The 27,370-nt window shown below is 36.0% G+C and overlaps 1 protein-coding gene across 1 annotated transcript in view; it reads left to right on the top strand.

Annotated features, from left to right (window-relative positions):
* Positions 1 to 27,370, top strand: part of LOC127165389 (uncharacterized) — a 95,285-nt gene that overhangs the window by 33,392 nt on the left and 34,523 nt on the right. The window contains exons 4-17 of the mRNA XM_051109979.1: positions 6,823 to 6,866; positions 6,969 to 7,044; positions 9,966 to 10,040; positions 11,804 to 12,023; positions 13,102 to 13,329; positions 13,536 to 13,677; positions 18,002 to 18,171; positions 19,203 to 19,318; positions 19,693 to 19,856; positions 20,494 to 20,644; positions 23,430 to 23,498; positions 24,592 to 24,681; positions 25,053 to 25,193; positions 27,150 to 27,346. Of these exons, the coding sequence (XP_050965936.1) occupies positions 6,823 to 6,866; positions 6,969 to 7,044; positions 9,966 to 10,040; positions 11,804 to 12,023; positions 13,102 to 13,329; positions 13,536 to 13,677; positions 18,002 to 18,171; positions 19,203 to 19,318; positions 19,693 to 19,856; positions 20,494 to 20,644; positions 23,430 to 23,498; positions 24,592 to 24,681; positions 25,053 to 25,193; positions 27,150 to 27,346 (1,883 nt within the window). The remainder of the gene's footprint in view (positions 1 to 6,822; positions 6,867 to 6,968; positions 7,045 to 9,965; positions 10,041 to 11,803; positions 12,024 to 13,101; positions 13,330 to 13,535; positions 13,678 to 18,001; positions 18,172 to 19,202; positions 19,319 to 19,692; positions 19,857 to 20,493; positions 20,645 to 23,429; positions 23,499 to 24,591; positions 24,682 to 25,052; positions 25,194 to 27,149; positions 27,347 to 27,370) is intronic.

The raw sequence follows: 27,370 nt of genomic DNA, 5'->3' as shown, positions 1-27,370 counted from the left end.
TTCACTTTTTCATGATATGTGAACATTAATGTGGCAGTGTATGTACAAATCTACCCTGTAATGATAAAAATCCAAGCAGTGGTTTTTAATTAATCTGTAAAAATAATATTCCCTTTTTCAAATCGAGCCGTTCTCAGATGCCTATAAAACTGAAAAAACGGCACGCATTTACAGTGTCAGCTGAGCGTCACACGAGCGTCAGCAACTGCACGCAATTACAGATTGCATACTTCCCACCCGAAACGCCCCCTCCCGCTCACCGTGATTTGTACCTTTGTGTTTATACCAGCCACCTCGGAAGTTTCTGATACTCCCCAGAAGCGGCTCTCTGCACTGCACCGCTAAGTAAAACAATAGTTACTTTTCCTGGTTATTAATTACTTTTATAATGACGTAAGTCTTTGTGAGAAGTAATTAGTAACTATAATCAATTACTTTTTTAAAGTAACATGCCCAACACTGGCTTAGAACTTAAGTCGGACAACTTTTTTCTCAATATTTCGAATTTATTTATTTATTTATTTTTTTTCTCTACACCCTCAGATTCCACATTTTCAAATAGCCATATCTCAACAAAATATTGTCCTATATCCTAACAAACCATTCATCAATAGAAAGCTTATTTATTCAGCTTTCAGATGATGTATCAGTCTCAATTAAAAAAAACAATGACCTTCAGTCCACATTTGTGGATTTTATGCATGCCTGTGTATAGCCAAACATTCTATTTATTGATTTATGCATTCAGTAGCACACGTCTATGTGTACTAGTAGAAATTGCATTTCAAAAACTGTCAGTGCTGTTTTGCTATATTACTTTACTGTTGCACATGGATTTAAGTGAATGTTCTTAAAAGGTGTTTAGTTTATCTTTTGCGCTTCTTATCTGTTGTATGTTTTCTCTCAGGCAGATAAGCAAAGCCATATATTCTCTTAAACTGTTGCATTTTCAGTCTTTGCTAGAAAGCTGGGATTATGTTATTTTATTTCCTTGCACTTTTATTTATTTGTTTGTTTGTTTGATTTATTTGCTTCACTGATTTGCTTCAGAAGATGCACATTATTTAGGTGAACATTTGCGTATATGTGTGGTGGATTTTTGAAGAACAAAGGGATAATTTATGGGTGTGTTTCTGAGGAGAAAATGCTAGTCAGCCCAATAGTATGCTAACTTTGGCATAAATATTATTAGTGTCACATTTCTGCAAAGTTCAAATACATTGTACCACTGTCAGTGGTATTTTGCACTGATTAATGTGAAAATTAATAATGGGACAATTTCAGTGTGTGTTACCATTGATCAATGCTTTGGGAGAGTCAGTATAGAGATGCAGATGGTACATTCAGATGTTTTGATGATTATTTTATGTTGTTGCAAATACATGACAAAACTTTGATAAGGGAGGAAATTAACTGTAACTTAAACTGATGGTATTCACCTTTTTCTTCCCGTAAGAGTGGGTGCAGCCATTTGTAAATTTTTTGGGTCTGGTTTCCGGTCTCATCTGCTTCCAGATTTTTAGCTGTATAAAACAGCTAGTTTTGCTGCTTGATATTACAAATTGGTGTGTTTTACCATATTATTCTAATGTATTATCTTAATTATGAGCACACTGGTTTGTAGTGCAGACAATTTTACTGTTTACTGCACTTTCTTCTTCTTGTTATTTTCCTATAGTGGATAATTAACTGGAATGCTCACCCATATTCTTACATTCTTGTTGAAGAAAAAGGTGGATAGCACCGAATGCAAAATCAGTTGTTTACTTTTCTTAACCAAATTTGTAAATTTGCACTGGCGTGATGCTTTAAAATATACTCTTCCCCCATAGTCGTGGATTTAGCCCTGCTTAATACGACTGATAATCTCTCACTTATATTATCAGATGCTGTATTTCAAGCCTGAGTAATGTGATTCAGCTCTACAGCACAGAAACGGGGAGGAAAAGCGATGTTCTCCCGCAACCGCTGCAATGGACAGGATGGCACTGGCGTCCCTCAATATCCCCGACCCAAAAAGAAAACTGCGGTGCCAAAAAGAAGGCAGCCTAATCCCAAAGTTGCTCTGGTGTTGCGTGGGAAAATTCATCGTTTCTTGCAGGGATCTGCAGATCACGCTGTCCAGCCTTCTGGTGTTTACTATGCTGGAATCGAAGAAGAGGATGAAGAGGGGGAAGAGGATGTTGAAAAGCTACAGAACTACTACAGGAGAGGATTAGCTTCAGCAGAGGTCTGCTGCTCACCTCAGTTGCCAAATGGCCATGGGCTGGGAGCAGTTTCTGGGGCACCTTGTGTTGGGGAAGTAGAACTAAATCGCGAAGGAGGCATCAGGATTCCTTGCACTTTGCAGCACAACAGTAATCCGACAGACGTTCAAAATCAAATGACCCAAGATCTAAATGGGACCGGGTTTTCATCTGGAAGAGGACTTGATGGTGAGCCTAAAAGAGAGACAGATGCTCTACTGTGCCGGTTAAATATGACGATGCTGGATGAAGTCGTGGAGGGGAATAATGAGGATTTTCAAGAAGAGGAGTCGAGTGCTATCGTTGAGCACATACTGAAGGAATTGCGAGGGATCAACAAAATTCAAGAGGAGATTTCAGACTTGAGGGAGTACCTGTCATCTGTTCGTGGCTCTGTCGAAGAGGTCTCTAGCTGCGTAGATGCCGTCCTAATGGAGATCGAATGCATGCGGTCCGGAAACAAATCTGGTGTAGAGACTTGGCCGGGAGCAATGGGTGGCACCGAGAGTCATTCCCACCACACACACAAATCAAATAACACTGTTAGTATAGGCTGCTACAAGCCTTACCCTGTTGAATCCTCAAGCAGCTGCGGTGATATACTCTCAGAATATCAAGTTGTTGATGGGAAGCACAAAGAGGCGCCAAGGCTTACAAGTGTTGAGACTTCAAACCACAATGAACGTCATCCTTTTAGGTCTGATGTATCTCAAGGTGCAGGGAGAAGGAAGCTTAGCTTTGGTTATCTTGAGCGCCAGGATGGACAGGACTGTCCAAGCACCAGTTCCCTATCTTCGGGTCAAAGTTCAAAGTCTGAATCTGATCCAGAAAGACCCAACTCTGAACATGGCAAAGCAGGGGCTGAAAGTCAGACTTGGAACCCAGCGACTTGTGGAGAGATTGGTTGGAGTGAAGATGATTCTTGCTCCAGACAAGGCAGTTTTGAAGAGGCAGAGGACAGCTGGGATCCATCAAGAGCTGTAAGAACTTGTACAACAGGCACCTCAGATCAAATATCCATAGTATCTGGCAAACACTTCAACTCTCCTGTCAGTACAAGCAATAGAGAAGATTGGAAGTTGCATGATGCAGAAATGCTCACTGAAGAACCTGGTTTGGGCTGCCTGAATTGCAATGCAGATAGTAAATGTCCTCAGAGCTCTGTTTGTCAGAATGACATTTATTGTGAAATTAGAAATAGTTCAATAGAAAGTGTGATTGTTGAGCCATCCAGCAACCTTCTATATAAAGGTGCATCATTCTGTAATCAAAACGTCCCAGACTCTGCTGATGACAGCAATGTGGCGTTTAATGTAAAAAAGTTTGGTAGAGCAGTTCTTGACTTCAAAACTGCCTTGCGGGGAGCTCTGAAGAAGATGGATGGAACTAGTGCTACTTTGCCTGGTGAAAAGGTCGAAGTCCATACATTGATCTCTCCATGTGAGGAACAAGAAGAAATGATAAATGTTGTAAATACTGAGACGCCAAATTTAAAGATGCCTCAGGTAGAGATGGAGACCATACAACTAGAAGCAAACTATTCTGAGCAGCCTCAAGTCAGTACTGAGAAAGGTTTCGTAGAGATACCTCAATGCATCTCCACCAAAGCAAATCCTGAGTCACCTCTTCACCAGCATATTGAAGATTCAGAACATCTAAAATCTCCAGGGTTGGACTCATCCACAAGTAATGCTTCAGATGCTACATCTGGACATCCAACCAATGATCATTTACCACAGTGTTACTCTACAGACATTATCCCAGACTCTTTTTCCCCTGAGGAACTAGTAGATGAAGATGAGCAAAGAACACCAGTGGGGGAAACACAGCCTCCCACAGAGACTACTACAGAAGGAGGTAGTGAAGCAGAGCTTAGTCAGCGGGATGCACGTCGTCTGAAGTGCCTAAGGAGTTTCCAGCAGATTCTAAGGGAGAAGAGAGAATCCAGAAGACAACTCAGTATAGTGACCATGTCAACATTTTCTGAAGATGATTTGAACCCAGGTATATACTGAGTTTTGAGGCCCTAAACTTTCCTATTCATTGTTCTACTTCATTATAAGTTCTTGTCTGAAGTTTCAACTTTGCAGTGTCAGTGAATTTCTGTGAACTCAATTAATGAAATGAATGTCAGAAAGAGAAAGGAAATCATTCTGATGTCTTTTCCCATGGTTGTGCACATCAGATATGTCTCACAAATAACATTAAACACTACATATTATTTTTTTGATTCTGTAAGATATCATATCTCATCTGAAACTGCTGACTCTCATAGCCAGTGGGTGTTTGGCCCTTTCTTGCAGATTTATTAGCAAGCGCCCTGCTGAGTGTTAAACTAGTCTTGTTCCCAAGGCTCAAACAAACTAATTACACTCATCAAATTGAAATGAAAACAAATCTGACATGAAAGTGCGGGGAAATTTTAGGAGCCATTATAAATGAATAATACATCTTAGTGAAACTTTCATGAACTGTCTAGATCAATTGAGAAATGCGGAGTTATACAGTTCATATACTCGTTCCATATACACAAGGTTATTAAACTCCATGTAAATATGTTCTTGGACAACAACTTTGCTTGCTTTATAATGTTATGTGTAGTTAAAGAGTGTCTGGTTCTAGAAAAATGCAGTTATAGCTTGATGTGCTGTTTGTTGTTATTTTCAGATGGAAGCCAAGATGAAGATCAGGTTATATAATTTTCACATTGTTTAAAAAGTGCCTTGATGTTTTATGTTTGCAATGCTAGAGATAAATAATGCTGTTTGAAGATCTTTCATGTGCATGGTGCTAACAGGCTCCCTTGACTTAGGTTTTCTGCATTGTGTTGAGTTACTCATGTCCATGTTTTATTTCATTTTTTTTTAAATCATGCCTTGATCCCATGGCTTGTAGTCTATGCTGCATTGTAAACATTACACACATTTCAGACCATGTTATTTATTGTGGCTCATTAATTGCTGAGTCAAGAGTTTTATAGCAATGATTTTTCCCTCAACTTTTTTGTTTTGGGTGTTTGGCATTACAGATGATTTTGCATGATTTATTGGTTTTGTTGCAATTACATTAACAACTCTTTTAGAGACTTTTGAGTAAGAAATGCTTCAATTAATGCACACCCTGTTGCCAAATAATGGGTTAAAAGATAAAATGGTTTGTTTTAAACTTTTTTTTTTTTTTTTTTTTTTTAACATTGGTTAACTGCATTAGTTAAAAGAGAAGTACACTTCCAGAACAAAAATTTACAGATAAAGTACTCACCCCCTTGTCATCCAAGATGTTCATGTCTTTTTTTCTTCAGTCGTAAAGAAATTACATTTTTTGAGGGAAAACATTTTAGGTTTTTCTCTGTATAATGGACTGATATGGTGCCCTGAGTTTGAACTTCCAAAATGCAGTTTAAATGCTTCAAACGATCCCAAATGCGGTTGTAAACATTCCCAGTCGAGGAAGAAGGGTCTTATCTAGCGAAACAATCAAAAGCTCATCTTGTCTCACTCTGCCGGAACTGTTTTTTCCCGGTTTATGACAGTTAGGGTATGTTGAAAAACTTCTATCTCATGTTCTCCCCTCTATTTCGCTTTTTTACCTTTTTTGTTAAGGGTGTTTGATCTTCTTTGCATGTTCACTTTTCAAAGACCTGGTCAGGACTTCTGCAGCGATGTAGGATGATTTTGAAATGAATTTTGAAGTTGAGGGAGAAAATACGATTGGAGTTTTTTTGACATACCCTAACTGTCTTGAGCCAGAATACACAGGAGTTCAGGCAGAGCAAGACAAGCGTTTATATTTTTTTTTAGTGAAAATAACCGATTGTTTCGCTAGATAAGACCCTTCTTTCTCCTTTAACATGAACTAAGAATGAACAAAACTTCTACAGCATTTATGAATCTTAATGTTAATTTCAGCATTTACTGATGCAGTATTAAATCACAGGCTGCGTTAACATTAGTTAATGCACTGTGAACCAGCTTGAACAAACAATGGACAACGGTATTTTTAATAACTTACATTAACAAAGATTAGTAAATCGTGTAATAAATGCCTGTTGTTCATTGTTCGTTCATGTCAGTTAATACATTTATGTTAACAAATGACATCTTATTGTGAAGTGTTACCCTCGTTTTGCATAGCACAGAGGTGGCGTAAATGCCATTTCAATAATTTATCCTAATTATACAGTAAATAAAAAATACTAAACAAATTGTGGTATAATTGCCTCTTTCCAAGATAAATCTGTATCTTTCAGTATTCACTTTGCATCCAAAGCAAAAATCCTTAGGATACTATTGTGCATCTTAAAAGTAAATTAAATTGTGATTTCTGACAGGAAGTGTATGTTAGAGTTTTGATTACTTTCTGAGCCCATGCATGTTTAATCTTGTCTTGACTAGAACATATTGCTTGTATATTCACGAATGTAGTGGTGAAATTCAATCAACCAAACAAAAGGGCTTTCTCTATTCTACTTTCTCCCTGTTTCCAACTTTCCCAAGTGCTGTTTTTGTTGTCTACATGAAGCTTTAACATTTTATATTTGTTTTAATGCATGACAATATGCTCAACCTTTCAACAGAATATCAATGGAGACCACAACAAACATCCATGGGCCAAATCTGGGTATGATCTCCTGCTCATTCTTTTTCACTATCTGAACTGTGTTGTTGTTTAGCTGTTCTTTACCAAGCATCGTTACTGAAATATCCATATTATTATCTTCAGGGGAGGAGGAATATTTGGCATTGATAGCATGCCTGACCTTAGGAAGAAGAAGCCTATCCCCTTGGTTAGCGAAGTGGTGAGTGATTTTTATTTTTATATTCATTTATTTTTTCCCACACCTCCACCAATATTGAAACGTAACATACTGTCACATTTCTTATCTAATCTAACTGCAAGATTAGCTGAAATCTGATCTGATCTTCTTTTGTCATTCTTTTTCTCAATGCTTTCCTTCATTACTAGGCAATGGTAAGTAAACCTTTCTATTAGTGAATGCTTCACAATTCAAGATGTCTTTTTTCAGGTTTTACTCAAAGCAGACTGAAAAGGAATACTTTGTCCTAGACATTTTGTAGGCATGCGTTTTCATTTTAAGGTCTAGAATGTTATTTTAGCTATAACTGGGTGTCCTAAGAAAATTCCAGTGACAAGCAATTTGCCTGTTCACATTGAAGGCGAAAGTGCTGTCTTTTTCACCAACAAAATATTATATGTATTATATAGATGTAGATTGTATGTCAAAAATGATTTGTGCTCAGTTTCATTTTCAGTGTGTGATACCATCATCTTTGATTTGCTGCTCAATTCTGGTGTGATTGCAGCGATCGGTAACGCTACATCGCCAATGAAAGACCGTGTGACATTCTGTCTCAGAAGGGTTTGATATTACAAGTGGTGTGTTTTTGTTCATAATGGATTTTGGTCTTCATGTAAATGTGTCAATGTAATTTTCCAGCCATCTTGTAATTGAATGTCTTCTCTTCATCTTTAAAGAGGGACATCTTATGTGACTGGTGCATTAAAAACCAGACAAGTGTGCATACGATTGAGCAACGGAGCTCTATTTGAAGTGCTTGTCTTCTCCAGTTCACTGACATGCCCATGAGTCAGAAATGGTGAACTTTTATCAATCGGTCTTTGTTGCGACACAATAAAACTGAAACCCACACAGATATATTTGACATGCTGTGGAGGGGACAAAAAAGAATAAATGCGAAATAAATACAGGCTTGAACTGAAGCGTTTGGCTTGCACAACTGTTTTCATGGCAACAAACGCTTCTTTTTTTGTGTGTGAAAGTTATTTATGAAGTGTGATAGGCTGAATATAAACAAAGGTTATTGCACAACTCTGGAATACTTGATTACGAATGGTCAGTCACTGAATATTTCTTTGTTATGAGTCCTGGATGCTACAATTGAATGTTACCTTAAATGATTTCCTCCTTCTAATTTAATGTCAGTGTTTACATGTATTAAAGGGAAATATAATACATGTAATATTGGTCTTTGGTGTCCCAGAATGTGTCTGTGAAATTCCAGCTCAAAATACCCCACTGATAATTTATTATAACATGTGAAAATGTCATTTTGGGCACATAATTACAGCTTTTAGGAATGTAATTTTATTTATATGTTCTGTCATTCATTATTTTGTCTAAATTTTAATATTTTTTGGTAATAATAATTTAGATATGCCAACCATGATTTATACACTACCAGTCAAAAGTTTTTGAACAGTAAGATTTTTAATGTTTTTTTTAAATGTCTCTTCAGCTCACCAAGCCTACATTTATTTGATTCAAAGTACAGCAAAAACAGTAACATTTTGAAATATTTTTACTATTTAAAATAACTATTTTCTATTTGAATGTATTTTAAAATGTAATTTATTCCTGTGATTTTAAAGTTGAATTTGTAGCATCATTACTCCAGTCACATAAACCTTCAGAAATCATTCTAATGTTCTGATTTGCTGCTCAAAAAACATTTATTATTTTTATTTTGAAAACAGCGAAGTAGAATTATTCCAGGTTTCTTTGAGTAGAAAGTTGAAATGAACAGAATTTATCTGAAATAGAAATCTTTTGGTGTAGTGTATAACGTTACATAAGCTTTTTCTTTCAGATAAATGCTGATCTTTGGATCTTTTTGATGAAAAGAAAATGTACTCAGTTTTAAATATTGATGATGATGATGATGATGATGATAATAATAAAATGTTTCTTGAACAGCAAATCAGCACATTAGAATTATTTCTGAAGGATCACGTGACACTGAAGATTGGAGTAATGATGCTGAAAATTTAGCTTTTTGACCACCGAAACAAATTACATTTTAAAATATATTCAAATAGAAAACAGTTATTTTAAATAGTGAAAATATTTAAAAATGTTACTGTTTAATGTTACTTCGGATCAAATAAATGCAGGCTTGGTGAGTAGAAGAGACTTCTTTAAAAACATTAAAAATCATACTGTTCAAAAACTTTTGACTGGTAGTGTAAGTTGGGGAAAAAATCAGATTTTATTGCATTTGTATGACGCTGCAACTTGATTTTTTTTTTCTTTTTGTTCATAGAAGTGACATTTAATGTAATATCAATCCTTGTAGTTAGCTTTCAGGCCCTTTTTTTCATTGACTAAACCTTAGCCTTGACCTGCCAGCCCCCTCACTCACCCTGTACCACTCACAATTGACTTGCTGAGCAATTGGTGGTTGGAGAAAAGATGAAGCCAGCCATTTGCTTGTTTTGAATCACTGTCATTAGCTAAGAGAGGCTAAATTGTGCTCTTATCTCTATTCTCATGGAAAATCAATCTTTGGAGTATTGGTCTGCCTTTTGCTATGTACAATCATGGAGATTTATTTATTTATTTATTTTCATTCATGAGCGTTTTTTTAGGCTGGTTTTTATGTGTGTTGTTTGTACTATTCTTTATTATGGTTTTTAGTAATTTACAAAGTCAGCTATGAAATGCTAAAAGCTATTCAAGTAAGACATGATGTCCTAATGGCCGAATAGTGTATAGCATATTAATGGGAATGTAGTAGACACAGGCATGGAATAATATTTACCAGGTGTTTAAGGAAACATTACAGATAATTTTGCTAAACCCACTGGGCGAGCACAAAACAATTATGGTATAATGGGTACTACTATTACTAATTGTGTAATTAAGCACATGTTCATATTCAACCTTTGTTCCCCTCTCAGTCTCTTGTGCAGTCCCGGAAAGCAGGGATCTCGCATGCATTAGCTGCACGCTCTTCACTGAAGGATGAAGAACTGGTAAGACTGCAAAATACACAAACATCTGTCATCTATCTGCTTTTCACTTTATTAAGTTGTTGTGTTGTAGCTGAAGTAGCAACAGAGTTTTTCTTCTGCATTGTGGCATACTTTTGAAACAGATTATCGCAAAAGACAAAATGGAGGGCAGGACTTGGTTCTAACAGTTGGTTGTTGATTGAATGGAGGCAGATCTACTGTGAATTGCAGCAGATTGTGGGTGGGATTAAATGATTGGAAAAGTCTAGCTTTTTTTGTTTAGTGATAGTTGTTAATGAGTCCCTTGTTTGTCCTGAACAGTTATATTGCCTGCTGTTCTTCAGAAAAATACTTCAGGTTATTGGTTTTTCTGCGTTTTTGTGTGTTTGAACCCTTTCCAACAATGACTATATGATTTTGAGATCCATCTTTTTACACTGAGGACAACTGAGAGACTCTCATGCAACTATAACAGAAGGTTCAAACACTCAGTGGTGCCCTAGAAGAAAAAAATGATGCATTAAGACCTGGGGGGTGAAAACTTTTGGAGTTTGAAGGTGAGGGTAAATTTAACTTATTTTGTCTTTTGGGAAACATGTAAGTATTTTCTGTAGCTTCCAAAAGACAGTACTAAATAATAAAAAAAAGATATTTAAGCAAAATAAGAAAAATGTACACATCTTCATTCTGCATAGTTTTTCATTCTGAAGCATCAGTGAGCGTTTGAACCTTCTGTAATTGTTGCATATGAGTCTCTCAGTTGTCCTTAGTGTGAAAAGATGGATCTCAAAGTCATACAATCTTTGTTGGAAAGGGTCCAAATACACAAAAATGCTGAAAAACCATCTGTGGGATCTGAAGGATTTTTCTTAAGAACAGTGGGCAGTTTAACTGTTCAGGACAAATAAAGCATACAGTATATAAACTTTTGAACAGGGTAATTTTTATAATCATTTTCTCTTGTGGACTAAATGTAAATGTATTTTATGTGAAATATCTTATTCAGGTGTATGATCCCTCTTATTTTGGTAAAATAATGAACATTTTGCACATTCTCCAAGGTTGACTTTGAATATATTTTTCAGTAAATAATGATTTGATTTGTATCATATGTCTTCATTAAAAAGTTTACACCAAGAAAATAATTAAAAATTAAAGAAATAATTATGCATCTTTAGCAGACTTTTGTATAAATTTGTATAAAAGATATTTGTATAAATTTTTATCACATTCATGCTGCGTTTTTGTCATTTTAATAGCTTGACAGCAACCGTCTCCTTTTAATTTCATTGCACGGCACTGAGTTTTTCATTGTGTTTCGTAACAACACACGTGTTGTAAGGATAATAGAGTAATTGTTGGCAGAATTCTAGTTGAATTGTCTTTTATCAAAATTTTCTGGACTGATGAATGTTTTTATGTTTTTATTTTTCTCCTGTAAATAAAAAAAAGCTGTATACCACCTACACATTATGTAGATAAAGATGTGATGTGGCTCTCATTTGGTCATCACTTTGACACCTGTCTGCCCACTCCCATAGCTACACCTACATCCTGAACCAAGACCAGAATTCATAAAGAGTATTTTGTACTCTTACTCTTACCTTTTTGCCTCTCAATGCTTTCTCGTGTTTTCTCTTTGAACCATTCTTAACAATGTCGTGATTTTTCATTCCAACACATCCTACATGTGATCTGGGCTTTTTTTGAAATGTCTTCTTCAGGGTTACGGCTAGGGCCCATTTCTGGCAGAAACTATTTTCAGTTTCTTTCTCTCTCTGTAGAAGAATCACGTGTACAAGAAGACCCTCCAGGCTCTGATTTACCCCATTTCTTGCACGACGCCCCATAACTTTGAAGTTTGGACGGCCACCACGCCCACCTACTGCTATGAGTGTGAGGGTTTGTTGTGGGGCATCGCGCGGCAGGGCATGCGCTGTTCAGAGTGTGGAGTCAAATGCCACGAAAAATGCCAGGAGCTTCTCAACGCAGACTGTTTACAGAGTGAGTCACTAACCAAATATGAAAAAAAGCAAGAAACAACATAAGAAACCAATATGTATTATTGAATTAGTGTTGCAAACTACAGTCACGGTTAGCTGTTTAGTTTAGTAGTAATATTTATCTAACGTTATCCGTTATGAATGTTACATCAGTGCCATTGACGGATGCTTTTTAAAGGGGTCATCGGATGCAAAGTTCACTTTTTCCATATTGTTTAAACGTAAATGTTTGTTGGCAGTGTATGTACCAATCTACCCTATAATGATAAAAATCCATGCAGAGGTTAATTAATTAATCTGTAAAAATAATATCCCCTTTTTCAAATCGAGCCATTCTCAGATGCCTGTCGGTGTGCCATCACATCGACAGAGGCCGGACCCATGATAGTTAGACAAGAATATCTCTGATTGAGCGATTGAGGTGTTGTGTTGCTGGATGTAATAATGAACATAGTGGTCGCCATTTACTCCCGACATATGAGCCACTGAAGATGCAGTGGATTACGTTTGTTTGTGAAGGGAATGCGCCTCCCCATCTACATAAATGCATCCATGTTCACGCAAATCATTCGTGATCCAGTTTCACCTACAGCAGAAGTGAGTATAAGGGTTTTTTATGAATCTCTGCAATCACCTTTCCTAATAACGTGCTAGTTAGCAAGTTTAGTGGCTAAAAGCGGCTAAATTAAACAGGTTCGTCACTCCACAGAGAGAAGAGAGGGGCGGGGCGAGGCGAGCAGAGCTCATTAACATTTAAAGCAGCCTCGACCAGAAAGGATGATTTTTGCATAGCTGATTTTAACCAAGGTATATTATAGGACGTTTCATTAAGACCCTAAAGAATTATATCAGCTTGTGGAAAATGGGCATCCGATGACCCCTTTAATGAATGTAACCAACTCAGTGAGGAGAAAGCATGTAAAAATGACTAAGAAATATTTAAGATTATACTCTAGAACACTAATTCTCAATATGCAATTAATGTAAAATATGCATTTAAAATTTTACCTTAACATTAATAGAATTTGTTTTATATTGCAATTGAATGATATTATTAAACACATCTCTACACTTGCTAGGAGCTGCTGAGAAGAGCTCCAAAACGGGAGCAGAGGACAGAACCCAGCATATCATATCAGCCATGAAGGACCGCATGAAGATCCGAGAGAGGAACAAACCTGAAATCTTTGAGATGATAAGGCTTGTGTTCAGTATGACTAAACTGAGCCATGCTCAGCAGATGAAGGCCATCAAACAGACTGTGCTTGATGGAACATCAAAGTGGTCTGCCAAAATTTCCATCACGGGTACGGCAGCAGGGACAGCTGTTATTGCTCTGATACCTTTCAGTGATCTAAATATTCAAGGAATAGTTGTATAAATGCAGATTTCTAATAGAGCTTTTATCAGCATGCACTGTGCCAGCATTTGAATGGATTTTTCCATTCATTTTTTTTTTTACTGATTGTGGGTTAACCTTGCAAGAGTCTGTGTGTTTGTGTGTGTTTTTCAGTGGTAAGCGCTCAGGGCCTGCAGGCTAAAGACAGAACTGGTTCCAGTGATCCGTATGTGACCGTTCAGGTTGGCAAGACTAAGAAGAGAACCAAAACTATCTACGGCAACCTTAACCCTGTGTGGGAGGAGACGTTCAACTTGTGAGTCTTATACAATATTTTCAGTTCTCTTTGTTCTTTTGAAATCCTGTCTTTTTATCTGCTGTGTTCTTATTCTCATTTCTTTTCAGTGTAATCAGACAAAATCTGTATGTTTTTAATGATGCGCATCTCTCAGAGGAAATCATTGCTTTGGTGTTGTTATATGTCATCACCCTTTTCTCAGATATTTCTCCAAAGATTTCATAGGAGGAGTAAAAATAGAAACAAGACCATAGACCTGTAAATTAAATATGGAAAGCATAGTTCAGATAGTTTGATGGATATTGCGATTTGCAGACTTTTGTATCTTGGCAAATCTGATCACGGTTTGACTGTTACGATCTTTCCTGAAACTCCACAGGAGATTACAGTAGATTTTGCTCAGGAGAAAAAAAATCTGAGAAGTATTACACTTCAGCAAAAGTATCTATTTGCTCTCCATGTTATGTTATTGCTGGCGACGAGAAATAGTGAAATGAGATATTGATATAAGATTTTAAAGAAATCTCATTTGCAAGTTTTCTGCACTACAGGGTAGTAAGTCAAAGTCAAGTCAAAGTTTTTTTATTGTCATATGCGCAGGGTAGAGCGTACTAAGTACAATGACATTCCTTCATGGAGAACTTCTTTCAGTGCTAAGACAACAACCAACACATTTTCACTCCCAACTCGTTACACCCCTTTGCGTCACAATTTGACTCTCAGGGTACCCCTTTAGCATCACTTTTGAATGTGCAGGGTCCTCAATTGCTTTCAGTTGTTTGCATTATGCATTGTATTTAATGGTTTGCATGCATTTGCAAAAATAGTTACTTTCATACACATAACCCCACCCCTACCCTAAACCTACCCACTTCTGAACAATATACACTGTGTGCAGAATTATTAGGCATTTTGATATTCTGGTCATATTTTTTTTCCAAACACATTTTACCAATTCCAAACCACATCAGTCTTAATAACTACTGTTAATTTTGTATTTAATCATTTATATGTGATATATAATTGTCCATGAAGGCTGGAAGTGAAAAACTCCTTATATTCAGGTGTGCATAATTATTAGGCATGTTTTCTTTTACAGATAAAATGAGCCAAAAAAGATATTTAACTCAGACTGAAAAGTCCAAATTATTAAATGCCCATGAGAAGAATGCAATACTAATGCATTACAAGAATTTGCAAAGTTAAGGCTTGACCATTGGACAGCGAAATGCTTGTTGAGTCTGCATGGTCAGAAAAAACAGGTGGAGAAGAAAAGATGCATGTTAACTGCAAAAGAATTAGGAATTAAGGTGAAGAATTAGGTGTGACACCATCAGGAACCGTTTAGTCTCCAGCGCCACCATTTTCCAGAACTGCAACCTACCTGGAGTCTTCAGAAGTACAATGTGTCAGGTTCTCAGAGACTTTGCTTGGTAAAAAATCCTTAAAAATGCCCCTGACATAATAAGAATAACAAGCTGACGTGTTGTTAAATACATGAAGACAGTTTTTTTTTTTTTTTTTTTTTTTTTTTTTTAATAGGCTTTATAGACAGATAAGTTGAGAGTGACTCTTGAAGGACCAGCACCACATCCTCTTGTACTTCTGATTCAATAATTTATCTTCCAAAATCTGGCAGTACATTTTGGGAGTTCATGTTTAGTCTCCTATCCTGAAAAGTCTGACTTGCAGAGATGGAATAAAATTAACTCCCAAAACTTACTGCCAGATTTTGGAAGATAAATTCTTGAATCAGAGGTACAAGAGGATGTGATGCTTGTCCTTCAAGAGTCACTCTCAACTTATCTGTCTATAAAGCTTATGAAAAAAACTGTCTTCATGTATTTCACAACACGTCAGCTTGTTATTCTTATTAAGTCAGGGGCGTTTTTTAGGATTTTTTTTACCAAGCAAAGTCTCTGAGAACCTGACACATTGTACTTCTGAAGACTCCAGGTAGGTTGCAGTTCTGGAAAATGGTGGCGCTGGAGACTAAATGGTTCCTGATGATGTCACACCTAATTCTTCACCTTAATTCCTAATTCTTTTGCCGTTAACATGCATCTTTTCTTCTCCACCTGTTTTTTCTGACCATGCAGACTCAACAAGCATTTCGCTGTCCAATGGTCAAGCCATTAGTATTGCATTCTTCTCATGGGCATTTAATAATTTGGACTTTTCAGTCTGGGTTAAATATCTTTTTTGGCTCATTTTATCTGTAAAAGAAAACATGTCTAATAATTATGCACACCTGAATATAAGGGGTTTTTCACTTCCAGCCTTCACGGACAGTTATATATCACTTACAAATGATTAAATACAAAATTAATAGTAGTTATTAAGATTGTTGTGGTTTGGAATTGCTAAAATGTGCTTGGGAAAAAAATATGACCCGATTATCATCATGCCTAATAATTATGCACACAGTGTAAAACACAAAACAGGCAAATAAAAGTACAGTGAGAGGTTTTATCGCATGTCCTTAAAAAGTCTTAAAATGTCTTTACGTTTTCCTAATAAAAGGAAAACTTAAAATGACTTAAATTCGGATTCGATGGGTCTTAAATATTTTTGGTCTGACAGACCTAATGACTGTTTACAATCATTGAACAGACCAAAGTTTTTATTTTATTTACTTTATTTACCCACAGTAGTTACTGCATCATTAAACAGAATCACAGTAGCAGAATACAGGTCGAACTACCTTTTTTCTGTATATAATGTTCTCAATAATAATTATAACAAAAAAATAACCAGCAAAGCATCAAAACGAATGATTCTTCAAATTTGAATACATTCAGCGTAAACAGCGATTGATAATGGATAGTGCATTTCTGGTATCAAAATCATGCTGCCTGTCTCTTTGTGAAAGACTTCAAAACAACTACAAAACAAATTAGCGTAACAGCACACATAAAGAAAATCTGAAGAAACACACTGAGGTAAAAATTCAAAATGTGTAGTTTATTTATAACATGATATAGTTCAGTAACATACCAAGGGAGCTATTTTGCTAAATGTTCTCACGATTGCAAATGTTACATTGATTTTTAGTTCAATAAACAAGTAATGTTAGTTAGTGAAGTAGTTAGGTTGCTTACATTTTAGACACAATATTTACTGTTTTGTTCTATTTCACCAACGAAAATGGTTCTAAACAAGGATCACAGCAGAAGTAAAGCACATTCTCTAAGCAACACTCTACTAAATTATTCAGCGTTTTTGTTACTAAATGATTCAGCGATTTGAACGAATCAGTTGAATGAATAACTCAATGACTCACTCAGTAAATTACCACGACCTGCTGTTAGTTTAGTATGTTTAAAAGCATGCATTTTCCCCTCAACATTTCTTATTTGTGTATTAGTCTCATTAGTCTCAACATTTATTGTTGTTTTAATTTTACAGTGTAAATTATAGAATTGATTTATAAATTGTAGTAATTTGACATGAAAGGTGATGCATAAATTTTAAAAGTTTAAAAAATAAACCATGAAGATTTAAGTATGTAAAAGCTGATAGAACATTGAAACTAATGCTTTAGAATAAATTGTTTTCAGCACCAAAAATCTTAATGTGGTTTATGGGGCTGTTTTGTGTGGAATATTATCTGCTGATATGAAGAGTTCACTGCATATTGTAGTAATAAATAGAATTTATGACAGCGATGAAATTTAGTTTTATGTCAACGTGACACCAAGGGCTCCTGACCAAGCGTCAATATGTGACGAGCTGGGAGTGAGAATGTGTTGCAACATACAATTTACAAAAGTTATGAGGTTTTTAAAGTTTACAATACTGTTAAATAAGCGTTATGCAGGAAGAAAGTACTGCGTTGCATTATATTTACCAAAAATCTAATGTGACATGGTATAGAAGGAATAAAGCAGTATGCAACAGGATCCTTTGATCCCAACAGCATTGTTGTGATATTGCCATATTTAAGCAGTGTTGTGAGACAAAACATTGGTAATGATGCGCCTTATCATTAATTAATAACCTGTCAGTTTATAAAAGCAATAATTAAAGGGATGGTTCACTCAAATATGAAAATTCTGTCATCATCCCTCAAGTTTCAAACCTGAACACAAAAGAGGGTATTTTGAAGAATGTTGGTAACCAAACAGTTGCTGGTAGCCATTTTAATAAAAAGTAACTAATACTTTATTATTTAAATAATTTAATATATTGTCTCAGTAAATAGTTATTCCAAGTAATACAGTTCAGTTCATTAACATAACTGTAGGCTGTTTACAGTTGTCAGGAAATATAGCAACTTGTGTTAATATTGAATGGTTGAAGCAGCGGTTATTTGTTCACAACCTTACCCTTTCCTCCCTAGTGAGTGCCACAATTCATCTGACCGCATTAAACTGCGTGTATGGGATGAAGATGATGACATAAAGTCTCGTGTGAAGCAGCGTCTGAAGAGGGAGTCCGATGACTTTTTGGGTCAGAGCATTATCGAAGTCCGAACCCTCAGTGGAGAAATGGATGTCTGGTACAACCTTGGTAAGTTCCTCAGTCTATGTTTGTTTCAATGTGGGGTATTACACAATTCCTTTAAATTATCTTTTTGATTCTGAATTCTCTTTATTCTTTGAAAGTAGCACTCCTGATATATACAGCTGTACAGTCTTGACGTCAATTTGTAAACAAACTTGAAGTTTAATTCACTTTGGGTCCCCTCTGGAGTTTTAAAAGGGTTTAGTGCTTTGTTCTACAAAGTAAATGACATGCTTTCACGTCGCAAACATGAAATTTGAAACTTTTATGTGCTTTAATGCAGGTTGTTACTTACAGCTGAAGTTGCTCCATAAGGGCTAATGAAGACCTTATTTTTCTCATAAATCTAAAACTGATTTTTGAAAAACCTATTAGAAATTCTTAAGGGAACCCATGACTAGACGTGGTAATTTAAGAGTCTTAAGAGTTTTAGGACTGCAAACTGAATGGCTCCATTTTTTTTGTCGCAGTGTTGCAATTGCAGTGCAGGTCATAAATGTAATACATATTATTTAATTTTTAATGTTGTAATAAGCCTAATCACATTAAAATGATATGATGGAATGAATTGAATGCATTTAGATGAAAGATTAGATTGTAACTGAAATTTTACTTTTAGCTATTCATGAAAACTTGCATAATGAATTAAATATGTCAAACATTGGTGCTGGACGTTTTACAGTCAGTCAGATGGTTTAACTAGTCTGCGGCCACATGGCTGCTTCTCTCTTTGCATAATAATGTTACAGAAATGAGAAGTTGGAGGAATTGTTCATCAGTTTTGATCAAATATTCAGTATTAGTATTCATTGTCAAATCTTGAATCTGATGTCTTTACATCTGAAGATACAGTTTTCTCTAAAAAAAAAAAAAAAAAAAAAAAAAAAAAAAAAAAAAAGTTGATTAATGTTACTGCAGGATGTGTATCTACTGCTATACTTGGGTCAAGGGTCATCATTAGGACGAGATGCGATAAATGAAGACTTGTCTTTCATATCAGATATATAATGCCCATGTGTAATCTCTAACTTCTGCAGAAAAACGCACAGACAAGTCAGCTGTATCAGGGGCCATCAGGCTGCAGATAAGTGTGGAAATTAAAGGCGAAGAGAAAGTGGCCCCTTATCACGTTCAGTACACTTGTTTGCACGAGGTAAACCTCTACACACACCACCTTGAATTCATTTTAGATGGCAAATGTCTGTGTACACTACCATTCAAAAAATGCAGGGTTAAGTTTTTAAAAGAAATTAATACTTTTATTCAGTAAGGATGTATTAAAAGTGATAAAGGCCTTCATATTGTTACAAAATATTCTTCTGTGTAATATCAGCATATTAAAATTATTTCTGAAGGATCATGTGACACTAAAGACTGGAGTAATGGCTTTTGAATATTCAGCTTTGCCATCAAAATTACATTTTAAAATATACTAAAATTGAAAACTTTTAAATTAAAGGTATATTGTTCAAACAGTTTCCATAGCAAACACATAACTTGGACTCTTTCTCCTGTCTTTTTTTGTAGAATTTTTTTCACTTTGTGACAGACATTGAAGGGCAAGGTGTGGTGAAGTTGCCTACGGCACGAGGGGATGATGCCTGGAAGGTCTACTTTGATGAGGTTGCTCAGGATATTGTAGACGAGTTTGCCATGCGCTATGGAATAGAATCCATCTATCAGGCGATGACGTAAGCCCTGGAGCCTTTTGTCTGTATTGTGACAGTCCTTTGCTCTTGACAGGACATATCTGCAGGTAGTCACATCAATGCCCATTAATAATCAGTCAGTCTTAAAGAGATAGTTCACTTCAAAATGAAAATTAGTAACACTCTTCGTTCATCTTTGGAACACAAATTAAGATGTTTTTGATGAAATCCTAGAGCTTTCTGACCCTGCAAAGACAGCAACACAACTGACATGTTCAAGGCCCAGAAAGGTAGTAAGGACATTGTTAAAATAGTCCATGTGACATCAGTGGTTCAACCTTAAATTTAGGAAGCTATGAGAATACTTTTTGTGTGCAGAGAGATCTAAATAATTATGATTAATATATAAATGCTAACCTAGACTTTTGTCTATTCAGTAGTGGGACTTGTTTTGGTGATAAGCAGTGAATCACAATAGAAGCACTGACTTATTGTGTATGAAATGAGAAGTCAGTCTACTTGTATGTATTAATGGAAATGAATAATGGATATTATTTTTAAAGGGACTTTTACCATTATTACATAACTGTACAACGGTTATGTAGTTATAGTAAATGTCACTTGAATCATAAAAGCATTCTCAATTTCTTACTGGATGTCTTTGTCTGTCCACCTGTAGGCATTTTGCATGTCTGTCCTATAAATACATGCTGTCTGGTGTCCCTGCCGTAATGAGTACGCTCCTGGCCAACATCAACGCTTTCTACGCTCATCCCACCTCAGTCACCAACGTCTCCGCCTGTGACCGTTTCACTGCCTCCAACTTTGGGGTAATGCTAACTCAGCATCACACACACCCAATGTGGCCCGACCCCTGTTGGGACAGTGTAGGGTTTGATTATTTCCTGGGATCATCTTAGTAAAGCTGCTCTGAATGATAACAAAGAATAGCAACGTAGCTTTCCTTTTTCTTTGCGGGGCTCTATGTTTACTTTTCTTTTACTTGAACGTTTACTTGTTTACTCTTTCTTTCTTTAACTTAAAAAAATTAGGAGCATAGTCAAAATTTTAGGAGCACCTTCTAATCAATTACAAAGGTGATATTTGACTCCTTAAAGTTAATTAAAGGGGAATTTTGTTTTTACCTTTGTAATGGCATTTTTCTAACTTTATTAAAAGTAGGTCATACTTTGTCAATATTTTTAAGCTATATTTTATAAGCTTTTTTTTTTAATTTCTAATTAAAACAACAGAATAAGAACAAGTAGAACAAGAATAAGTTACCAGTCAAATGAAATCAGTATTAACAAAATTAATTTGTACTACAGAGGTGGCATAGAAGAACACAGAAGTGACTTCTAGGTGTATTTTCATCTTTAATGAGGCTCAGAGGTGGCATGAGTGCAATCATATTCATGTTGAGATTAATGTTGAGATTAATTGAATATAGAAATATTAAATGATTTAAATGACTGAAAAGATACTTTAAAATTGAAACTAAAATTGCCAGTAGATGGCAGCAAGTAACTGATTTAATTACTGAATCATATCATTCATTCGATTCGTTTGAACAGCTGATTTATCCAGGAACAAAGCAAGTGACTGTCCTTACGAATGGGAAATTGAGTCACTGACTCACTAGATTCAATTAAAAATGCTTGAATGAAGATGCGCAGCGGCTCAGTTATGACTTGTTTTAAACTATTTTTGATGACGAAATGGAGCAAAATCAGGCAATAGTGTTATAGTCAGACAAAGTCACTTAGTATTAACTTATTTAGCTGTTGTATTAAATTAATATCTCATTTACAAACTCCCTTAAAAGACATTAAAAGCTGTCACTCATCTTAGTTCATCATGAAAGTTCCATTATAATCAACAAAGCTTTCTACTCGGCACAATAAATCTTATTAACACTCTCTCTACACTTTGTTTATAAATGGATTTGTGAGATTTGTCTGTGATACATTACTGAACGCTGCAAAAACACAAAAAAACTTTCTTTTTAAAAAAAAAAAAAATTAATACTTTTATTTAACAAGGATGCATTAAAGAGCAGGTTATATGGGTTTTAATTTGGGTAATTTAATAATGGGTTTGTCATATTTTTGAGTCTTCTGCCTGTTACCGATCACTAGGTAACACATTTCCATAATATTACAATAACAGTAATAATAATATCGCACTATATTATTGTTTTATGTAAAGGTGCTTCCTTTGTCAATGGTAGCACTCGCTAGCTTGCTCAAGTACTCCTCTCTGTGCCAATCACAACAGACTTGGCCAGCTGACCAATCAGAGCAGAGTGTGCTTATGGAAGGCAGGGATTTGCTCCGAACTTGCTTTAAATGAATCGTGTCGAAATCATTGACAAATGACTGTAATATTAAATGTATATTCTGAGAAAATTACAATGTTTTCTGTCCTTAGATGCATTTAAACCTGTTCTAGGGGACTCCAACATAATATTAGGAAACTTTAAAATACCATATGACCTGCTTTTTAAACGAGACTTAATATGCCCCTTTTTACCATATGTAATATAAGTCTCAGGTGTCCCCAGAAAGTGTCTGTGAAGTTTTAGCTCAAAATAGCACACAGATCATGTATTATATCATTTTGAAAATGCCTATTTTGAGTGGAAGCAGAAACACGCTGTTTTTGTGCCTGTGTCTTTAAATGCAAATAAGTTGCTGCTCCCCCACAGGGCTTGTTCCTCAGATACTTTGCCTGTTTGTCTGTTTGGTTTTGATTTTCTTGTCTTTCGTGCTGAAATCATGCATTTTTAACCATATCAGTTTAAATCTCTGATATATGGTTTTCTGAGCGCACACATTCGAAGCACGTGCACAGAAAGCGGCTGTCACCTGGCATGTGAGCAATAATTTGTTACACTAAACTAAGTAACATTGAAAAGTCCTAGTGCTGGACTAAATGTCAGCTCTTTTGGAATGCCGCTCAGCCAAATTCAAAGACTAGAAACACCTGTTGTATAAGATATAATGTCACATTTGGTCACACAGTGATGGTATGTTTGATTGTCATAATCAGAGTCACATAAAACCTTTGATCCCAAACCCACTGAGGCTCTCCTACGACACCGCTGAAGATGCTGTCGTGGGAGCCTCTGATTCTATCCGAGCATGAGCACAGCTGCTTGGATTTGTGCACAGCACAAACTCTCCCATCCCCTCCTTTTCTTGTACTGGACCCTTCTCTGTAGGAGTCTTGCTCATACAAGGATTTTGAAAAGATACAACATGGTGAATAACTGAGACCTTGTCGGTGTCCCTGACCCTTTGATTCCCTTTCAGGTTTTCTCATTGCCATGAGACGGATTTATCCAAAAGCCTGTCTCTGGTGTGTTTGCACAGTATGTTTTTGTTCACGTGTGTATGTGTGTCCACACTCGGTGTCCTTGGCTCAAGGTCTAGATTCCATTCAGAGCAAAAAAATTTTAAAACCCCACAAGATGTGTTTCTCTGACACCAGACTCCCTTTGGCTTTATAACTAAATCATACTTTGCTTTTCCAAGTACAGAAGGAAAGAGCCAATTCTTTTGTCTGTTTGTTTAGGTTTATTCACCACTGATTTATTGTTCTCTGTTAATGCAGAAAGATCGGTTTGTTAGACTGCTGGATCAGCTCCACAACTCTCTCCGTATTGACCTGTCAACATACAGAGTAAGTATTCATCATGTTCATTAAGTTAACTTAATCTACAGACACAGCTGATGCAGTCTAGGATAGTGTGGTGTGAAAAAAAAGACAGCTTCATTGGAAAATGACAGAAAATAATAATACTTTGTTTACATTATATTTACATTTTTTGTTGTAATACTACATCTTATATTTCTCAAGCTCTTCACTGAAACCTCAATTAATTTATTTGTTTGTTTATTATTTATTTGTTAATGATCATTAATATTAATAATGGATTTTTACCGTATAAGATTGAAAGTGGGGTCATGGACAAGAGTAAAACAATACAATTTATGCATAAACTATTAAAGACATAGAGACTATTAAACTATTAAAGACTTTCACTTTCATAATAAAATAATTTTAAGTTTTAATGTGACTGTTATGTAAGAAAGCTGAAAAAATCTGTTAGTTTAAAAAAAAATCATACTTATTTGTAAAATGTGAATGTGTCATACCCAATCATGAAATTTTCAATTTTTCAACATTGAACAACATTTTCAATCCACACATAACCAAAAAAATCATTGTGCCTATAGAAACATGAAATATCAAGACAAAATGTTTTTTTTTTTTTTTTTTTTTTTTTTTTTTTTTTTTAACGTTATGTTTATATGTTATATTCGTTATATATGGGCACACTTCCAATTCTTGCTATAAACGAACCATTTACTACGACTTTTACCTCAATAAACTCCTAATTTGCTGCTTGTTAATAGTAAGGTAGTTGTTAAGTTTAGGTATTGGGTAGGATTAGGGATGTAGAATATTGTCATGCACTTTATAAGTGCTACTAAACAGCCAATATGCTAGCAATATGCATGCTAATAAGTAGCTTGTTAACATTGTGAATTGGTCCCTGTACTAAAGTGTTACCATACACAGAGTATATTATTGTGACCCTACAATAAATGTATGTTTTTGGAATATTTTTTAAATATAATGATAAAACGATTTTGTACATGTGCATAAGTTATTATTTGTTACTGCTTCTGAAGTATCCATTTTACCAACGTCATATTGTGCTTCTTACTCAAGCTTCCTGTGATCTTCATTCTGTCCCTTTGATCTCTAGAATAATTTCCCAGCCAGCAGTAAACCACGTCTAGCAGATCTCAAATCCACTGTGGATTTGCTGACTAGCATTACATTCTTCAGACTGAAGGTAAGATAACGTACCTCTAAAGTAGATCAAGTGTCATGCTGTAGTGCCCTTCTTGCTGTCTTTGGGAGATACAGGGATGTGGGTCTTATTTGTAATACATATATTGAGTGACAGATCCTATAGAGATGAGTAATTCAATTGTTTCTCATATAGTCTTGAGTAAACGTTCTGTCATTTCTGTCTGCCTGAGTTCATACAGTAGAAAAGGATAATAGAAGGTTTGAGATGAAGATTGATTTCTTTGTGCTGAAAGAGAGAGGCTTTTGTGCGGGCTTTCATAACGGGGATTAGTCACTATTGATTTGTTAGCGGGTGTTACATTGTTTTTATGTAGACACGTTCTTGTCTTCTCCGGTGCCCCCTGTGTCCAGGTTTTGGAACTGCAATCTCCCCCGCGTGCCGCCCATGTGGTTAGAGACTGCGTGAAAGCATGCCTCAACTCCACATACGAGTACATTTTTAACAACTGCCAAGAGCTGTACAACAGACAGTTCCAGCCGGCCGTGGAGCCTGTGAGTAAACATATTCATGGCATGCACAGGTGTGTTTGTATACACACAGATGGGGATGATTACACTTGTGTTTGACAGTAAGTTTGGATATCTCTGTTTAGATTGTTATTATTAGAGATTGAATTTCTCATGTATTTTTTAGCATTTCAACCTGGGACATCAGCCTGAAATGAGTAATATTTTATAGAATTGATCTGTTACCATAGAGACCACATTTGTTCATAAAGGTCAGGCCCATGAATCATCAGTATAATTCTGAGTATCTTCAATAAACTAACTCTATCTATCTATCTATCTATCTATCTATCTATCTATCTATCTATCTATCTATCTATTTTTATCTATCACCTTGCGAAAGTATTCATACCCCTTCATTTTTTTTTGACATTTTATGTTGCAGCCTTATATAAAACTGGTTTTAATTACCTTTTTTCCCTACATCAATTTACACTCCATACACCAAAATGACAAAGCAAAAAAAAAAAAAAAAAAAAAAGATTTGTGTCAACTTTGCAAATTTATTAAAAGTAAAACAATAAATAAGTACATTGCATAAGTATTCATACCCTTAACTCAGTACTTAGTTGAAGCACCTTTACAGCCTCAAGTCTTTTTGGGTATGATGCGACAAGCTTTGCACATCTGCATTTGACAATTATCTGCCATTCTTCACCTCACCTCTTCACCTCTCAAGCTCTGTCAGCTTGGATGGGGGCTGGCAGACATTTTCAGGTTTCTCCAAAAATATTTGATTGTGTTCAAGCCAAGGCTCCGGCTGGGCCACTCACGGATATTGTTGTCTATAAGACACTCTTGCACTCTTGCTGTGTGCTTGGGGACATAGTCCTGTTGGAAGGTGAACCTTCTGCCCAGTCTGAGGTTCTGAATGCTCTGCACTGGGTTTTCAAAGCTATCTCTATATTTTGGTGCATTGAGTGCCCCTTCTACTCTGACGAGTCCCTCAGTCCCTGCTGCTGAAAAAGAGCCCCACAGCATGAGGTAGCTACCAGCACACTTTACTTTTGGGATGCTACTGTGCAAGTGATGAGCAGTGCTTGGTTTCCTTCAAACATGATGCTTGGAATTGAGGTTCATCAGAATGGAGAATTTTGTTTCTCACAGAGGGTCCTTTAGGGGCTTTTTATTTTTTTTTTTGCAAATTCCAAGTGTGTTTTCATGCGTCTTCACTGAGGAGAGAATTGAGTTTGGCCACACCCCCATAAAGACCAGTTTGGTGGAGTGTTGCATTGATGTTTGTCCTTCTGTAAGTTTCTCCCGTCTGCATATATGATCATGGAGCTCAACTAGAGTGATTATCAGATTCTTGGTCACCAGTCTAACCAAAGCCGTTCTCCATCAGTTGCTCAGTTTGGCCAGGAAGCCAGCTTTAGGAAGAGTCCTAGCATCTTCAATTATAGATAATAAAGGCTACATGCTTCTGTGAACCTTCAATGGAGCAGAATTTCTTTCTGAACTCTTCCCCAGATCTGTGCTTGATGCAAGCCTGTTTTTGAGCTTTATAGGCAGTTATTTTGACCTCAGGGTGTGGTTTTTGCTCAGATATGCATTTTCAGCTGTTATAACTTTAATGAGAGGTGTGTGGAGAAGTTTAACTCCACTTGAAGTGTAGTAACATCTACAAGCAATATGAAAGCTCCTGAGCTAAATTTCAAATGTCCCAGAAAAGGGTATGAATACTTATGCAATGGTATTCCAGTTTTTTATTTCTAAGAAATTTGTGAAGTTGATACAAACCTGCTTTGTGCTTTGTCGTTATGGTGTATGGAGTGTAGATTAATGTGGAAAAAAGTAATTTAAGCCAGTTTAACATAAGGCTGCAATATAACAAAACATGAAAAAAATTAAGGTGTATGAATCTATCTATCTGTTCTTCTTTCGTTCTATGATTCTAATATCTGTTATTCTGTCATGTCATGCACTTGTTCTATACAACAGAAACCACAAGAAAAGAAAGAAGAGGGAGAAGAGGGTGAAGAAGAGGAAGACAAGAAGGATGAGAAAGAGGAGGAAAATGCTGCTGTAGAGGAACCAGGACCAAGTGTACAGAATTTGGACTTTTGGCCCAAGCTCATCACCTTAATAGTTTCCATCATAGAGGAAGACAGGAACTCCTACAGCTCGATCATAAATCAGTCAGTCACTGCACAGATACACAC

The sequence above is a fragment of the Labeo rohita genome, chromosome 5 (assembly GCF_022985175.1).
Source record: "Labeo rohita strain BAU-BD-2019 chromosome 5, IGBB_LRoh.1.0, whole genome shotgun sequence".
Classification (NCBI taxonomy): domain Eukaryota; kingdom Metazoa; phylum Chordata; class Actinopteri; order Cypriniformes; family Cyprinidae; genus Labeo; species Labeo rohita.
Note: the sequence above shows the minus strand (reverse complement) of the source record. Positions and strands in the feature narration are given on the sequence as shown.